The following is an 18,167-nucleotide window of genomic DNA, read 5'->3' on the forward strand; positions in this document are numbered from 1 at the left end:
AGGGACCACGAGGGGGGAGGCAAAAGGGGGTTGGTGAGTGCTGCAGTGTTTGGTGTATTAGAGATAGAAGAGAGGAGCCATGAGGCTTGGAACTGTCCTATTCCACTGTGTATTCAAGACCAGAGCAGAATTATAAGAAAATCTAAGCACTGCAGGCTACTGAGTTCACTACAACATCCACCATGTATGCACAAGTACACTGTAGTTTTGACTGAATAACAAACTGCCTGAATTAGTTTTGGACAAGACAAGAAAAGACTGGACATCAAAAGACCTTAAGAAAAAGAGTGACGAGCTATCTTTACACCAGGGGTTTATTGCACTTCCAAAATGTCACTTAAATACAAAAAGCATCCAACTTACATCAAAGTGTAAACAAATGAAGAATGAATTACAATGAAGAAACAGTTGAGGTTTACAGAATGACCTTCAAATCGGAATCCCGGAAGTAGAGCTGATAAATATGCATACACACAGTCATCAATGTACCACATTATCCCAATGCAAAACACCTTCACAATGTACTGACCTTTCAACAGTTCTTTTCATCAGCCTACCTCTGTTTGGTACCCTACCTCAAATCCCAAATAGTTTTTGTATTCTCATTAATATACAATTTTTATTTGTGCATGGTCATAATAAGAGACAGATTTTTAAAGCTTTAAATGGCACTTTTTCCTTTGGAAAATAAATCATGTTTTAGCAGTTTAGAGTTGCGAACTTACAGTTTAGAGTTGCGAACATTGCATTTACTGTATACGTTATCTTTACATGAGAAATCAGCAACCTTGTCATAAGCATTAGATACAGAAGCTGAATATATCTACAGCAGAGTGTGCAGCACAGATAGTTCTGTAAGATTAATAAGCTGAAAGATATGCCACCATGTAAGGGATACTGCAGGGAGCCAGAGGCTATTTGACACAAACCAGAGGCATCCAAGGTATAAAATAAGTAGAGAAAGGCATATAGTCCTCGTAGTTCATATCATAATAATCTGTAACATTAATTATTTTTGCATCTGGCAAGTTATGTGTATGACTGAGTTTGAAAAAGGCAATGCAGTTAGTAATAACGACTACTTTAGCAGCAAGACAAGGTGTATTGTTGGTACACTGGCACAGGTAAGATACAAGGTATACAGGATGCACAAATAACTATGGAGCAGATCTTGGAGCAGGTTTTTCCTCAACCCCTCCTGGGTTAACATTATTACAGGGTCAAAGTGATGACTGATCGTCGACCATCACCTGCCGAGAGTTCAGTCTACTCCTCACACAGGCTCCATGAGGAGCTCTTCGATGTCGGATGCCTCCAGCTCACGGAACGCGGCATGAGAGCCAATCACAAACAGCGTCGCTCCTGAGAGGAGACGTGACAAATGGAGAAGCGCAATGTGAAGGGAAAAACAATGAGGTCAGAGGGATTGTTTTTTTCTGCAGAGAGAGAGTCTCTGCACTCATTTACAATTACATTTAAGTCATTTAGCAGACACTCACACAGAATATGCTTTAATACATAGCTACAGTAACCTGTCTAGAGCTGCAACAAATATTCCTGCACGCCCAGAATACTAATGGATGGCAAGAAGAGCTGAAGTGGTTTGGCTTACCCAGGACCCAAAAGACTGCAGCTCCAGCTCCAGCTAGCCAGAACACAGGAAGAGAAACAACTCCAGCCAGACTCATCTGGTGAGGGACAGTCAATTCCCTGCCTGCTTGGCGAGAAAAGAACAGATTTAACGCTGCACACAAATAATGCCACTGGTGAGAGATATTTTCGTGCTGCCTCTCTGCTGGTCTGGCTATGTTGAATGGTAATAAATTGTGATTTTCTTAAAGCAGACACAGGCATTCATTTCATCTATTCTTGAATGAATTACATTTACGAGTCAAAACTCACTGAGAGCTAACATGCAACCAATTTAATTTGCATTCACGCATCGTATAAAAAAATCTTTCTGTCTCTGTTAACTGTTCACATAATTAAGCAAATATTATCCAAACAAATTTAAACTAATCCTGGCAGGATTTAGGATTTATCTTTGCTGACTCAAAGGTTCACATTACTTACAATATGGTTCCAGTGTGTCTGCTGATTTATGAATTCACTATATTTAGTGGGAACAAAATGAATGGGTTCCAAGGCGCCCCTGACAGCTTTACTCACCGAGGACAACCAGTTTGGACTCCAGGGACTTGAGGTGAATTATGTAGAAGGCACCAGCGTACACAGCCAAGGCAATCAGCAGCATCGGTGAGCTGATTCTGATTAGAAAAAAAATTTAGCAGTCAAATCAGTTTGGTGTTAATTATTACAGCATTTTTAGTTTCAGTTTATGTAACCAAGTCTCAGTTTTTCTTTATTTTAATATACTCAGGGACCAGATCCCTCCAAGAAAGTACGTGTGTGTTCTGTGTACAGGCTGTGTGAGCAGGGCAGCAGGGAGAGTAAATATTTCCACTGACAAATCATGAAAAAAACCCCCCAAAAAACAAAAAGGTTTTGGTTCTTACATGCAGTAGAGGATGAGACCCAGGAAGATGAAGGTATAGTTGCTGTTGTAAATTTCCACATTTTTCACAATCCTCTGACACATCTCTCCAAAGTTGCGGGGTTTTGAAAACTTGCGTTGGTCCACGAAGCTGGCCCAAGGTCGAATGGACATACGACGCCTATCAAACCACTCTTTAGCCATACTGGCTGAGAAACCTTTGGGGAGCCAGAGCCTGTGAAATGAGACAAAGACATAAGAACTGAATACATAGAGTCAGTGAACCCATAAAGTAGCTGCCATATCAGTGGCCAGATGGATATTTAACATAGTGGACTAATAAGCAAAAGGGATGGATACTTCAGTATATTTCACTGGATACAGAAGAGGACATTTGAGCAGCATAGAATCACAACGTCTTTCAATAACAGCATTATCAACATAATTGTGTGTTGAATTCGGTGCATATCACACTCAACATAAAAATATATAGGGGCTTACTTTGCCATGATTCCAGCTCCGCCTGTACCAGTTGGATGAGCATCCTCAGCACTGAACAGATCGCCAGCCTTGCTGTCCATGTCTACAAGACAGTTCTCCCCCTTTGGACCTCCAGTTGACATCTACAGACTGTCTTCTACAAGGCAACAGTAAACGTACAAACATAAATGTGATATTATTTTCCATTCACACAGTCTAGTCTAGTCTCTTCACTCAGCCTAGGCTCTTCTAAACCCAGATTCATGATAAATGTAGTGCTGACTAGTGCTGGATATGAACAAAAGTTTATGCTGTGGGGTCAAACTTTTATACTGAACAAAATAAATTAGTCCAACAGACAATTCAGTTATTATGCTACTGGTATTGGTACTGCTATCAGTAAAATTCAAGTGACAGAGTTATGTAACTTTGCAATTAAGACATTTATTAAATATAAAATGCCAAATATTTTATTATAATAGCTCCAAAATGTGAGGAGTTAATTACTTTATTAATTTCATATCATTAGAAATTATTTTGTCTTTGTTATTTTTTGGCAAAACTACAAAAGCTATAGGAGGACATCACTTTGGTATTTTCTAACTTATGATGATGTTACTACTTTAGATGTTTCATAATAGACACATCGATCATTTAGCTGAAATCTATCTCGATACAGTAATCAATTACGAACGATGGTAGGGTGCATTCATGGACATTCTGTAAGTTTAGATGTCGTGAAAAAAATAGTGCCCCACCACTTGACACAAAAAGTAAAAATCATAAGTAAAATCAATAAGAGTGTTCTCCATAATAGCAGTCAGATGACTACACTCCAATCCACGTGCATGCCGGATGAGAAAATGACGTTAGCACTGTAACAGTCCACCAAGTGAGCAGTGGAAAATTTTTGTCACTTAAGGCTTGGTCACTGCCACGTCTGTTAACACAACGGGACATTTAAGAAACGGTTTATAGCATACATCCATAAAGTATTTGTTTACAAACTTGGATAGCGTTAGCAAATTCAGTACCTTTGAGCGATTAAATGAAAACAACGTGTAGCAAAGACAACTTCGCTCACTGTACAAAAGATTGCCACAGATAGCTTCTCTGCTAACATGCATACCCACTAACAGGTACAGACAATAGTGACTATAACATAGCAACAGAGCATACGTCGGCGAGTGGATGTATCATACCAATATCAAAAAGCGGACCTGTCTGAACCGTCAAATCTCTACCAGTTTAATGAAAAATACTTACAGAAGAACTTTGATGGGACTCACTCAGACCTTCTAATGTTGTTCTAATGTTGTGTTTTTCACGGATGTGATGCGGATGTCATCTAACTTCCTGCTGTCTACGCGATGAACACCGCCACCTACTGACCGTATCGGGGACTGTCCATCCTCTGTTGTGGTGTTTGATGTTGTATTTTTTCTCCTAAAGATTGATTGTTTGAACTCTGTGAACTCTGTCATATAAATAACTTGTCTCAGTTTTGGGATTAGTTTTCAGATCATGTATTTTCTGCTCTTTTGCAGAAAAGCCCATTTCTGAATTAAATACTACTTTCATAATTCCACTCTGATAATTGGTGTATGCATGTGTACATCATTTTAACATTGCATGTGGTTAATGTGAGGCGTTTATTTCTGCATTATTTCAGCAACAGAACTCAAACTACAGAAGCTACACACCCGACATGGAATCGGCTGTTTTACGATCAGCTGAAGTAAAACGTGACCGGATGTCAAGGAGCAGGCGGCGTGCCCTGATTGGTCTGTTTCTCTGTTATTGTGCTGCTGTCTGTAGTCAACGGCGCTGTGGAAGTTGTCCGATCAACTAAGGTTAATAACCAGGAACGTGAGTTGTCAGGTAGGCTAATGTTTAAATAGCTTTCTGAAAATGCACTGCACACTTTTATACCCATTTGTTTTACGTTATATTTACGTTATCACTGATATCATCCAGGGTCCGTGTTTGTAAAGGCCAGTTTATGGTTCACATCAGCTAACAGCGTTCTTAGCTAGCAAGTAATCTGTTTATGCCTGCTATCGCAAACACACGATACATTTCTGTCCACAATGAGAGGAATATGTGTCATGTTACTCCATGTTACGCTCTAGTTTTTAATTTAAGTTTGGATGTTTAGTCTGTAGCTTTTGAAACGCGACGTTTCAATGCTTGTTTTCTTTTCCTCAGAGAATCGGTGATTACGTAACCTGCCAAGGAGGTAATTTGCCCCACCGGTTGCCGACTGTCTGATTGCTGCGTTGAGAAACTCTTAGCTTCTTTGGTGTTGATACGTCGAGAACGTAGCACAGCAGGTTTGAAGACAGCGTGGCGCTGAACCCGAAAACAGGTAGGACTGGTTAGCTCTCTAAAACAGGCCTTGCAATATTGTAAGTTAAATGGGAGTGCATCCGTAATACGGAAACGTTAGCATGATATAAACACCAGCTCCAGTGTATTCTAAAGCACGCACATTACGTGCAGTTGACCAGACGTGCTAGTTATAAGTTTCTTTAAGGAACCTTTCTCCTTAACAGCTATAGAATTTAATTGTGGGCACGCAATGACAAAGGAATTTGAGGTCAAGCTTGTGTTTAGAGAAAAAGACAAGGATAGTTTAATTTGGTTACATTGCAGTTGAGTATCATATCTTACCTTATTGGTTTGTTTCTCAAATGTAACTTTCATGTGTGACACAGGTGAGGAGGTGGAGAGGGGCTTTAGGCCGAGTCATGGCTGCAGTGCATCATCCAGGGTACCCGCTCAGGGACTCACTTTACTGGGATGAAACAGAGTGCCTGAACTACTATGGGATGTTGTCTCTCCACGAGGTCTTTGAAATAGTTGGTTCTCAGCTGACAGAGACCGACGTTGAGGTGTTGTCATTCCTTTTGAACGAAACCTGTTCTGCACCTCACCCCCTGGATCCAACAGGCTGGACAGTTGAGCCCCATGTGGATGATACAGATGACTCAGGGGTCTCCCCAAGCCCTGAGCTGGTAAAAGCCTGGAGGCGGTTAAAGCCTCAGAACTCCCAAGGGCCCTTAGTGGCCTCATGTAAGCCCACGAGTGGCCTTGAGTTGTTGTTGGAGCTGGAGAGGCGAGGATATGTCAGCGATGGCAACCTAGAGCCACTACTGCAACTACTGAGAGTCCTCACTCGTCATGACCTGCTGCCTTTCGTGTCCCACAAGAAAAGGAGGACAGGTGAGGATGAATCAGAGGGTTTTCATTATCAGATTTTGAGATTATGTTGAGTGCTTTGTCAGTTCCTTCTCACTAAGATGTCCTGCTCCAATGTGTTGGACATTATTGCCTTCCGACCTTACTATTCATAGCTTAAATGAATATTAATTTGTTTTTATGCTTTTTAGCATCTCCAGAGAGAATTGAACACAGTTATGGAATGGAGAACATAGAGTTGTTGTGCACCTCTGAAATGCAACACAGCTGCAGACAGACAGCGATACCTCTTCCTTCTTTCACACAGCATTTGAGAACCGGTAAGTGCACAATAGTGTTGTATTTAGCTACATGTAATTATAACCTACAGTGTCTCCACAAATGTTTTTGTCAGTCAGGGGGACTGTCTGGCCAAAGCTAGTGTGTCATTCCTTACAGCATCTAACATATTTATACTCACTTAATCACTCACTCAATGTCATTACATATTTTTTGGTGAAGAGGCATTAATGTTGTTGATTTCATACTTCTGTTGTGCTAGGAATGCCCGTGTACCTCTGGTTAGGACCTGGTTTCCCCAGGTCAAAACCACAATACAGTCAGTTGTAGAATTATTTTTGTGGCTGGTTACATACCATATACTTGTGGTGAACATTATATGGGGAAAAGAAGTATGTTTTGATCAGATATCAGGAGAAATTGATACACATGGAGCAATTAACAGAAGTAAGAAAAGAAATTAAACAGGACAGCGCCAATTTTCACAACAAAACCCCATTCATTCCTGTATCTTATCACTCTAATACCGCAAAGTAATTCCATGCACGTTCTGTCAGGTATTTGCCCTCCTATGCCTGGGCCATCCACCAGGAGGAGGAAGAAGAGGGGAAATGGCTGGAGCCGCAAGCCCAAGAAAACCAGCAGACCGAGCCAGCCACTGCCTCCACCGCGACTGCTACAAAAAGTGTCCTGCAGTAAGTGCAGCCCCTGCATTCTTAACCTGTTTGGCATTTAGTTTCTCATCTTTGCCCTGCTGTCTTCATCCTACCATTTTCTCTTAGAGACCATTTTCCTGTCTTTTCACTAACGGCATAGTTCCAATTTCATTTTCAATCTTATCTTCTCCTGCAACACCTGTTTTTGTTTTCTATAATTCTGATGTTGTTTGTCTAGGCTGAACCTTAATTTTGGTTAAGGAGTTTATATACTAAGTCTGAATATTTTTCTTTAGTTTCTTTTTTTTTTATTTATAATTTTCTTCTGATTTCCTTTTTTTTCTCTCCAAACCATCATTCCAAAAAACCTGAACTCACAGAAACCTTTCACATCCAACATTTCATGGACAATATTTTTCACTTTTTTCAACTCCATGTGAAAATTTGCATTACAAAGCAACAGCTCTGTAAACTCATTTGCTCTTTTTTTCAAAATTTCGATGTATTACTCACACACTGTTTCCTACTTTGAGAGCATACACAGTGAAGTGCAGATCCACGTGAGCTTCATTGGAAGTCCTTTAGAATTAAAACTACAACTCCTCTTCTGTGTATCATGCTTTAATCACAAAACGTCTTTGGCTGTTGTGCCTTTCACCCTGATGAAATCAAAGCACGGTGATAATATTACTAACACATTTCCAAATAACTGGACCAATAACTGAAGTCCAGTTGGTCCTGAGTAACAGCTGGCAGCACACTAGCCCCACTAGCACTGTTTGGCACACAATGGAGAGGCTTTGCCTGCAAAATGTCAGCATGATTTGACTGTTAAAATGCACCTGAACTGCACAGAATTGCCTTTGTGAGCTGCACCAATGTAACAAGGGAAAAAAAAATTCTCTGTCACATTGAGTGACACACTTCATTGACTGTCACGCTTTATTTTCATGGGAGAGATCGAGCCTGGTGGCAGACAAAATTTTGTAGCGATAGCGAGGTCTGTGGTAGGGAACCATCCCTTTAAACAACAATGTTCTTTATTCTATTGCCATTAAAATGTGCAATCAACATTTACTTAATAATGATATGTTAGAGCAAACCATTTTTTTCTATTGCCAGTTTAAATTTGGATTCGCACATGGGCATAAAATCTCTTCTGTTACATGGGCTGAGACTGTGGTTCTGTCTTTTTGAATGTGATATAAGGTTTTTGTGTGAGCAGTTGTACCAAAAATTAGCAATGACTTAAGTCAGATAACTTAATTTTCTATCTGTGCTGACTCAACAACTAAAACACATTAAAATTTGAGCGCTCTGTCTGGTTTACGACTTCAACAAAAAACAGTTAACAGCAATTGGTTCAACTATAGAACATGGGGGAACAATTCTCGATCTTCCCTTTGAGTTGACTGACATTTTCTTTTATTACTCAAGCTGTTTTACATGGAAGTTTCATTGTCCCGCTCTTATGTTTAGTCGTTATCTCCTTAACGGTTTTGAGGAAACATGCAACATCAGGGAGTTTTTGTTGCCCTGTTCATTTCTCCATCTGGCCCTTCTTTACATTCTTTTCGCCTCATTTCATGTTTTCGATAACCCACTGGCCTGTCTGCTGCTGTTGATAACAGTGCATACTGGTAGGTTGTCTCCTGTCCTCTCGTCTACTCTGTCTGAAGGAAGTTGGCCAGTCATCGCTAGATGCAGCCCCCTGCTTTATTGCTTTATTGATGCAAAGTTCTTAAGAGTCATCTGTCAAACCTCCAATTTCTTCGTGAAATATTATTTGACCAGTTGTTCGAAACAGTCTAACTCAAGTGGAAAGCTGCACTATGTAAACCATTATCAAAGTCCTGCTCCACATATCCTCTATTGTCTGCCTTTTAATCAATCAATGTCAGTTCCTCTCAGGACAATAAGGTGGAGATAACAATAACATCAGTTGCCATTTGTGTGAAGTTTGCTTAGTCATTCGTGCAGATGTGCTCAAACATTTCTCTTTGGATGTTCATCTTTTCCTGTTGGTTAGAAAAATTTAATACAACAAAGGACTGATGATTCTGACTTGATTTTAAAGGGGAAAAATTAGATATATACATCATCTAGAAATGAAGACAGCCCTTCCTAGCTATTCAGGATGAGTGATGTGCCTGTGACCATAAACATGTTGCTGTCTTGACTCCACATTTGATTCCACCAGGTTGACTCAGGATTGTGACTCAGATCGAGTAACCTAAGACACAGTGGATCATGGAGACAGAGGGAAAGACTGAGGAACAAAACAAAAAGTCTGTCACTCCACTCAGTCCATACATACTGCTGTGTGGGTGATCAACTCAGTCATGCGCTCTCACAAGTCTGGGCCGATGCCTAAGGTAAAAGAGGCTGCCCCCCTCCTGTTACAACAGGAGTTGGTGCAGCCACTTTGCTCTGTATTCGATGATTGTGTATCATAATGTAGCTAACCCTTACCCTGTATCCCCTTAGGGAAATGTAATGCACTCTCAAAAAAAGTGATCTTGTAATGTCCTCTGGTGTTGTGCACTGTAGCTGAGAAAACATTCTCTTTGACATTCCTTATTTATCTGTTTCTGACAAGACTTGTTAGTGTCAGTGTTTCACAGAACTGAACCCTCAGCAGTAAGCCTAAAATATTTCCCAAAATGTTTTCAGCTGATGTTGAAGTCAAACATGCCAAAGTAACAAAAATCTCTGGACGACTCAAAGTTTACTGTATCTGATCTCACTAAAGCCATACTTAGGGGATGTATGTAAAGAAACTGAATTTTCAAATTCCCAGATTCTCTGTGGAGAATAACCCTGGTGAACCTGACAGATTTTCACAAACATTGCCAACAAACTGCTTCCATGTCTTGGCAGGGCTGTCTGTGTCTTCGTAAATGTAGAAATGTACACCCTACAGGTGTTGACACTGTCAAACATTCCTGTTCATTTTGACAGACAGCTACGTGACATGATAATGCACTTTGATGAAAGCCCAGAAATAATTGTCATACTTTTTTTTTTTTTTACCTAGTTAGCATTTGGAAATGTAGATCAAATGTCATGCATGTGTCATATGACAATAGAATCGCAAAAAATAATGGCATTATTCATGCTATGTTTTTCATTGTATTGAAAGAGAAAATGCGTTAGCTTAAATGTGTCTGATGCTAAAGAAAACCGTCTGATTAACACGGGACTCTCAAGACTTAAACTGAGCAGCTAAATGATAAAATGCGCAAATGCAAAGCAAACTCACTGTGACTGAAGGTCTGTCTACAATAGAGTCGAGGTTAGTGTAAGTTGAGATGGCAAAAGATGTAAATATTGATGGTTGAAATTGGAGAGAAAGTCAATATAGGCTTTGGCTGCGCCATAAAATTGCACCGGTAATACAAGAAACTGAACAACATACAAATAGTTATTTTGAGCGGATCCTGATACGAATTACAACAGCCAAAAATCTACAATTTGATGATATAATTATGTTCTAAATCAAAGAAGGAGACAACAATCAGTTTTAAGTTATTTGTGTTTAAGGTTTTATTTAGCTTTAGTGTTAAGCTTTAGCTCTTAGTGAAGAACACTGGATTAATACACCTAATGAGTTCAACTCAGCACTGTAAAGACAAAGCAGAAATATGTTGGGCATGTTTGTGGAAGTTCCAGTTATTACTGCATGTAGGAAACCTTTTGGGTCAATCCTTTTCCCTTACGCTATCTTCATTACAAGTGGTTGTCAACATCTGCCTTAAGATTCAACAATCTCAAATCATACTGGCTCACTAAAACTCACATCTGGAGCCACATCTGGCGTTATAAAAATGCTAATTTTGATACTCATCCTTTTCATAAGGACTGGCTTTGTATTCAGTTTCTCAATCGAAAATGGCTGCCATCAGACAGCTGTTAAAAATGCCAGTGTAACCTTTATTTGGGCAGTTTTGAGGAAAATAACCCATCAGTGCTCTGCTGAAGGAAGCTCCTGCTGTATCTTATCTCTGTGCCCTGTGTGAGTCCTGGGTGTGCATTTGTCAAGAGGGAGCAGAGAAAGATAGGGCGGTTCAGTCCAGTGCTGGCCCCTAGCATTTTAACAGACCTCAGATATTCTTTCTTGTCATGATTTATCGCTCACATCATTTTCATCAAAGTGTCTCGATTAAATTATGTCAATGATAACTGCTGTTGCAAACGCCCATAAGGTGTTTGCACCTACCAGCTCAGTAGTGGTTTTGTGCTGTGTAAATCGGGTGCTTGTGATGGCCCTTGCTTGGTTTAATGGCCACATCCAAGTAATGTTAGGGTTGGAGTTTAAAGAATGGCCCGGTGAAGGTGAGGGTAAGGTCAAGGTAAGTAAGTAGTAGTCCCAAGCATCCCACTTAGCCACTGCCACGTACTGTTGTAGAGCTACAGTAAAGGCATTTCTGAGCTGATTAACTTGTCCAACTATTGCCCTGACTCAAACCTCGTTACAACTAAGAGAAGTGAGTGCTGTGCCATGCCTGCTTAGATGTTGAAAAAAAGAAACAACCCAGTCGACAGATATCCAACCCACTTGTGCTTGTCTTTCTCTCTTTCTCTTTTTTCTCTGTGTTTGCAGTTCTAAACAGACCAACCTGTGTGTCAGGAAAACAGTATCCTTACACACAATGCGAGGGAGAGAACGAACACTAAATGCTCAAACTACGCAAAAATGGTACAGAGAGTGATTTTTGTCTATGGGGAAAAGAGAGAATTCTGTCTGCCTGTCTCTCAGTACTCCCCTAACTCTCCACTCTCTCGGTCAGTCATTCAGCAGAAAAACGGATCGATAAAGAGTTGAAGCTCTTCGTGCCAAGTGACTCCTCGTAAATGGGTACTTAAACTTTTTTTTTTTTTTCTTTTTTGGTGGGGTGAGATGGAGGAAGCCAAAGGGGCTTGGTGTTTAAAGTGAGAAAATGAAAGCTGTGCTTCCTAATGTCCTGTCTAAGTGGATGTCTCTGTGTCTGATGAAGCGTGAAGTGCTCTGTAACCCTAACAAAATGACTATCATTGTGTTCCTGTGGTTTTAAATGGCCTCCCCCTCAGTGCCCATATCTCTACCTTCATCCTGCTCAGTATAAAATGGGAAGGCAAAAATGGAGGCCATCCATAAATGCAGTAATTGCATGAAGGGCAGGTGTTTATCATAGCCACAGCCCTCACACAGTGTAATGATCCAAAAGGACGAATTGTTAACATCACTTAAACTTAATATTTCAGCAAGTTCATACTGAATATTATGAGAGTGCCAAAAGTTAGCTGATATGAATCACCTCTCTACCTTTTTAGATGTCCGATTTGACATTTTGTGATGAATCTGAATACTGAAATGCTTAAACACGTCCTGTCAATGCTGCTTTGTCAGTGTGCTTACAAAAATATTGTACGGAAGTGTTTTCAAACCTCTCCCACCACCACCTTGGATATGTTTATGTTTTATTGTTTTGCAACATGTAATCACGGTGGATAACAGATAAAAAATTTAAAAAAAAGTGAAAACAAATCTGTATAAATACATTGGGTATGTTGCTGAAAATTAAATCTGTCTCGCAGTTGCGGACTGCAGCATGTTTTTTCCACCAGGATTTCTCGGTGTTTTGCTGCATTCAGTTTATCCTCTACCATCGCGAGCAATATGGGGCCTGGTGCAGAGAACCGACCCCATAGTGATGATGCTGCCATCATCATACTTTACAGTAGGGATAGTGTATTTTTAGTCGGTGAGCTGTTATGGGCATATGCCCAACAGATGACAAATCAGAGATAATTTGTAATTGTTATTTCAATACTAACTTGTGAATTTTCCCACTGCTGGCCTAATAAAGGACTATCTTATCTTTCTCCATACCGGCCTAACAGTTGTGTCCACTCCTAAGGGAGCTGAGGTTTGAGTTCCCTCAGGTCTCTTGGTAGAATTTTTCACTTGTTGTTGAAAGTACACCTCGTATTTAAATACTGCATGCTTTAGGCAGATTGGCATATTTATTTCATGACTGATTGTACAAAGCTGAACTAAACCTTTTGTTTGTAGTACTGAAATATTTATCTTGAGACAGTCTTCCCAGCTTTTAGAGGTCCACTGTGAATTAATGTCGTAAAACAATAAAACATGAACAAAAGGAATATGAATCCTTCATATTGGGACTTTATGTTCTCTGATGACAATCATGATATGTGGTATGAAAAGGTTTTTCTGACCATGATGTATAAAACTTGTATGTATTGTCAATGGATTAACTTGGGGAGGAGGGGGGGCTTCTAATGTACTAGAAATAGGGAATAATAATTTGTAAAATTGCAATCAAATGTCATAAACCTGTAAAATGTCAGTGTTTCATATTCTTGTACCATAATTGCCTTCATGAAGAAAATCATTTTGCCTTGATATTTCTTGTGTGAGTAAACTAAAGTGTAAATTGAATAATCTCCATCTGCAAGTGGCTTCTCAATTGGCTCTTCTCTCCAACCCTGCATATTTTAAACATTTTTTTAAACCTTATTGATTGAGTGTCCCCTTTGATGCAGTCCTCTGTTTTATAGCAGTCTAATCACAGCCTTGTGAAACATGAATGCTAAAGCCAGTGTTTGGTTATTGCTCTCCTACAAATGTTAAGACATGCAAAATCAATGCCTTAATTCAACATTTGCATTTCTAATGTTGGCATTTTCCAAACTTTACCCCTCTTGAGTCTTACGCCATTCCCCATAGCCCCAAACAAAATGTGAATGGAAAGAGGACAAACGTGAGTCTTGAGCTGAAACATCTACCAGTGGAATCTCAGCTACTGTACAGTTAACCAGGAACAAAAGCCTTGATGCGTGTTCAAGTTGGGTCCTTGGTCTTGTAATGACTGTGTGCCATATCTCTTCTATTATTAGACTATCTATTGTCAACATGCATCTTGAGCCTCCTAAAATAAGTGTTTTAGTTTACTTTATTCAAAGTCATTTTGCTGACACGTTTATTCTGAGCACAATCTAAAGTCGTTTTTGTGGCATTTTGCCTTATTAGTCCCTTTTTTAAAAAAAAGCCTGATGGAGAGCAGCAAGAGGTTTTGGCTTGGCTTGTTTTTGCTTACCTATAGATGCAATTATGGCTTTAAAACTGCTCAGAAAAAGGTTTCTTCGCACCTTTGCAATGAGATAATGATGGGAATGTTTCTAGTAAAAGGGGTGTCATTGGCAGTGAATACTATTAACCTCTGCTGAAGGGGTTTGAGTGGGAGAGATGGGTTTTTGTTGCAGCAAAAGTCGTCAGCCGCTGGTTTCCACTCGAAGCTCTGGAATAATGACATGAGGGACGATCTCAGCCGTGCTCTTGCTCAGTACAGTATGTATCCTCTGATCTTTCTCGCTGTGCTGTTGCATGACCACCAATCGTGTTACTGCGGAACTCCAGTATCTGTTCTCAGCATTAAACATGTCTATCAATATGAATGTGGTGTTTTTAAACACCAGGCTGGAATCAAGTGCCACTCCGGGGCTTGACACTGCTAAGTTGCTTTCATTTTATACCATTGTGATTTTTGCTCAGGGTGTCAAGTTAATTTGGAATTATTCTATAGCAATGATTTATGTAGACGATGCAGGGAGTTGCACTGGAAATTCATCAGTTTCTTCGAAATACTGGCAGTCATGTAGTTCATTGATTTTCAAAGTGGGGTCTGGGGACCCCCCAAGGGTGTTTGTAGGTATTCCAGGAAGTCCCCAGGAAAAAGACAAATGATTTGTTTTCACTTTTGTTCCCTTCATAAGTAACACAAAGGCAGAGTGACTATTTTGGTCATGGGATTCACATGTTTTCTGTAATTAAATATCCAAAAACAAAATTCTTATCAGATGGGGAACCCCTTGGATAAAATCTTGTCAAATGGGAGACTGTGATCAAATTTTCAGTTTGGGATCTGCTGAGCTTGTTAACCGTCAACATTAATACTTTCAACTGAACTGCCAAGGAAGAAAGGGAACAATGCTACCGGTTCAGCTGCAGAGTTTCTCTTGAAGATGAACTCAAGGGGCTACAAAACTATTTAACTCAAAAAGTGTCGGGTTGATCTAGTACCAGTGCCTCATGTAATTAACGGTCTGCTCTGCCCTGCTGCGCCATCATATTTATTCTTTTGTTAGAGTTTAATCAAGAGAAATATCCTGGAGAATTTAAGTGCACAATTTCCTGTCAAGTTAGTTGTCAGCTGATTGGTCACTCCTTTTGGGGACTCTTTATCTCTTGAACACCTTTTTATAAAAAATAAATAAATAAAAATCCCTGCTTAATGTGATACATTAACATAGATAAGTTAACTGAGCTGTCTTACAATGTTTATTGTCTTGTCTCTGTTTCTTTTTCCTTTGTTTTGACTTCATGACTCTTCCCTTTCTGTTTGGTATGTGGGTCTCTTCAATCTGACTGTTCACTTTAACTTTTTCCATAACCTTTCCTTCTCTTTCCTCACCCTTCTGTCTTTTTTCCTTCTCTTCCCTCCCCCTTTTCCTCGCTGTATCATTCGCTTTCTTTCCTGAACTCTCCCCTGCCACACTGTGACCCCCTACTTTCTATCCGCTGCTTCCTCCTCTGTCTTCCATTATCAGATATTCGCCTGCGAGTCCGAGCCGAATACCTGGAACATGAGTCAGTACTGCGGGATGGTGTGTCCTCGGACAAGCAGCAGCCCCTGGAGCGCCAGTTTGAGTTATTCAGCCAAGCCAACTCGCTGCTTCGTGCCAGAGACTTAGGATCCATTGTCTGCGACATCAAGTTCACAGAGCTGGACAACCTGGAGGCCTTCTGGGGTGACTATCTGAGTGGAGCTCTGCTGGAGGCCCTGAAAGGTGTCTTCATCACTGACTCCCTTAGGATGGCAGCAGGCACGGAGGGCGTCCGCCTGCTGATCAGTGTGGACCAGGACGACTACGAGGAGGGCCGAAGGCTGCTAAGTGCCTTTGGCATTAGGAGGAGAATGCTGTCATGCGGTAATGGTGGGCACACAGAGACTCGCTGGGCTGTATAGACTGATGAGACTCTTTAGGGTGTGTTTATGTTAATTTTGAAACATGAGAAGGCTTTGGAAAATTGTGGTTACAGGTGAATTTGGAAGCATTTTTAAGGCCTCCTTTTGTAGTTGCAGTCTATGTCATAGCCACTAGATGGCAGCACTTACCATCAATTTGTGTACACAACAGGCCTTAAATTTTCAGACTTGTTCATTTGCAGGTGAAATATTATCATTGTTTGCGAAAGAAAAATGAATAATAATGGATCAATGTGCTTTCCCTTTGGATGCACAGGTGCTACTTTGTAAGACACCGGGATGAAACAGGATGTATCAAGATTTTTCTTCTTAGTCTCAGTGAGGAACCAAGGAACAAGCAAGCCTGTGCAACGAGCCTGTGCCACAAGATCATGTGGTAAGCCCCTCATGACATTATTGGTATTAAACAAGTAAGGTTAAGACAGATGGGCTGCCACACGTGAAAATACTGCAAAATAACTATGTTGTGTTGAAGCGTTCGCATGGCCGTGGTTGAGACCACACACACAGACACATACATAATAAAATCACCGCAAGAAAACCAAGCACTTAACAAACATTTTGTTTGTAGCAGTTTATGCATAGACATTGGGCATTCAGATTCCAACATGTCTCTTCTCAAAATTCTGAAATACAAACAGATGACTATACCCAACAAGTCATGGTTTATTGTGTGGTTTTCATTGACTTATTGGAAAATAATGACAATGCTAATGGGTACATCCTTATTACAACTAATTTAAAGTATGAGAAAAGGTTTCTGATCTTTAAAAATGTGAGAGAAAATTGAGCCTAGGCAGAAAAGTGGACTGCTCTCGGTACAGACTGACCTGTGTTTAACTTCGGAAAACCTAGTACACTCATACACACCTTGATAACAAACGCAGAGATTCTCAACCCTGTGTACTTCGATAACTCGAGTTGTGATTACCGTGGTCAGTGGATACGGCAGTTGCCAGTAGATGACAGCAATGATTAGGGCTAGGCCTCAGCAGACCATGGAAGATTCATCATCCCAAGCTTGTCAACAGCAGCCCAGATAATACAATGGTGGCTTGTGTCCGGGCTTCCAGCTAGGCCTCGCCAAGTGCTTCTCTCAGCAAGTAAAGCACAGGACAGCGCGTCGGTCAATAGAAGTGATGTTGGGGAGATCAAAATCAAAAGTGCACATCCCAGCTCCACTCAGCCCTGCTATGTAGGCCCAGTAGAGTGGCTCACGGACAGCTGTCTACTCACCCTGCTGGAACTAATGCCTGGACTTCACTCATAGAAGACGATCAATAAGGGCCCTCCTCTAAGTCCCTTCATACAGGCACGACTTAAGCAGGCAGACTTGCTACTGTCTGAAGTGCAAGTGCTCTGCAGGGCCAGGCAGAGAGAGAGAGAGAGAGAGAGACAATGGACATAATTTCATGTGTACGTCTGTGTGTCTTTTGATGAATGCATTTGTTGATGTATGATTTATGTTGTTTATTAGAGGAAAAAAAAACTAATTCAGGGGAACATTTTTGTTAAAAGAAAATTTGCTTTTGTTATGGCAATTGTTTTTGTGGAAATCTTTATACATTGGACATTATTTCTGGTGAAAAATAAAGGTTATTTGTGATCATTGGTTATTGAAATTTGCTTAAAACTCCTTTGTTGGAAAATCAGTAACTAAATTGCTGCAGTTTTAATCTTTGCTGCCAGTGTTGTGGAAGCGACTCCTGAAAACACACAGATGTTCGTATTATGATGGTATTACTCAAAGATTTCACTTAAAAGTTTCACTGTAGCTGGTAGGAAACAATATTTTTTAGACATGTTGTTTACCTACATGTTAAAACACTTACAATCAAATAGTGTTTTTTCTAGTGTTAATTTAAAAATCAAAAACTATATATAATTAAAAAGATAAACAAATAAATCAAAAGTCAGTCTCCACCCTGCCTGTCTGCCCCTAAACGATCTGAAGAGGTCCACTGAATGCAGGTCACTGTGGATCAGATCCTTAATTGTTTTTGC

General features: G+C 40.3%; 2 protein-coding genes across 4 annotated transcripts; one reads left to right on the forward strand and one right to left on the reverse strand.

Annotated features, from left to right (window-relative positions):
- Positions 1 to 296: 296 nt before the first annotated feature.
- On the reverse strand, positions 297 to 4,395 carry rabac1 (Rab acceptor 1 (prenylated)). The gene is made up of 6 exons (XM_046399285.1): positions 4,241 to 4,395; positions 2,996 to 3,131; positions 2,517 to 2,729; positions 2,170 to 2,267; positions 1,613 to 1,714; positions 297 to 1,362 (listed from the first exon to the last, which is right to left on the reverse strand). Exons 2-6 carry the CDS (start codon positions 3,115 to 3,117, stop codon positions 1,274 to 1,276), a joined length of 624 nt encoding a protein of 207 aa, XP_046255241.1. The 5' UTR covers positions 3,118 to 3,131; positions 4,241 to 4,395; the 3' UTR covers positions 297 to 1,273.
- A 317-nt stretch (positions 4,396 to 4,712) lies between these two features.
- On the forward strand, positions 4,713 to 17,785 carry dedd1 (death effector domain-containing 1). 3 transcript variants are annotated; one of them, XM_046399246.1, is made up of 7 exons: positions 4,713 to 4,855; positions 5,183 to 5,342; positions 5,692 to 6,199; positions 6,367 to 6,495; positions 7,012 to 7,149; positions 15,724 to 16,110; positions 16,420 to 17,785. In XM_046399246.1, the coding sequence occupies exons 3-7, from the start codon at positions 5,725 to 5,727 to the stop codon at positions 16,431 to 16,433; spliced, it is 1,143 nt and encodes a 380-aa protein (XP_046255202.1). In that variant the 5' UTR covers positions 4,713 to 4,855; positions 5,183 to 5,342; positions 5,692 to 5,724; the 3' UTR covers positions 16,434 to 17,785. The 3 variants fall into 3 exon arrangements, with proteins under 3 accessions (XP_046255202.1, XP_046255203.1, XP_046255201.1); XM_046399247.1 differs by having other exon boundaries at positions 15,724 to 16,104; XM_046399245.1 differs by having other exon boundaries at positions 15,724 to 17,785.
- The last annotated feature ends 382 nt before the right edge of the window (positions 17,786 to 18,167 follow it).

Source organism: Scatophagus argus, chromosome 9 (genome assembly GCF_020382885.2).
Source record: "Scatophagus argus isolate fScaArg1 chromosome 9, fScaArg1.pri, whole genome shotgun sequence".
In the NCBI taxonomy this organism is placed as follows: Eukaryota; Metazoa; Chordata; class Actinopteri; family Scatophagidae; genus Scatophagus; species Scatophagus argus.

Excerpts from the sequence above, each read along its gene's own strand:
- rabac1 (XM_046399285.1), bottom strand. The coding sequence starts at position 3,117 with ATGTCAACTGGAGGTCCAAAGGGGGAGAACTGTCTTGTAGACATGGAC. Across the intron at positions 2,730-2,995 it reads GGAGCTGGAATCATGGCAAA|GCTCTGGCTCCCCAAAGGTT; the intron begins GTAAGCCCCTAT and ends CTCATTTCACAG. Across the intron at positions 2,268-2,516 it reads GGTCTCATCCTCTACTGCAT|AATCAGCTCACCGATGCTGC; the intron begins GTAAGAACCAAA and ends TTTTCTAATCAG.
- dedd1 (XM_046399245.1), top strand. The coding sequence starts at position 5,725 with ATGGCTGCAGTGCATCATCCAGGGTACCCGCTCAGGGACTCACTTTAC. Across the intron at positions 6,200-6,366 it reads CCACAAGAAAAGGAGGACAG|CATCTCCAGAGAGAATTGAA; the intron begins GTGAGGATGAAT and ends TATGCTTTTTAG. Across the intron at positions 6,496-7,011 it reads CACACAGCATTTGAGAACCG|GTATTTGCCCTCCTATGCCT; the intron begins GTAAGTGCACAA and ends ACGTTCTGTCAG.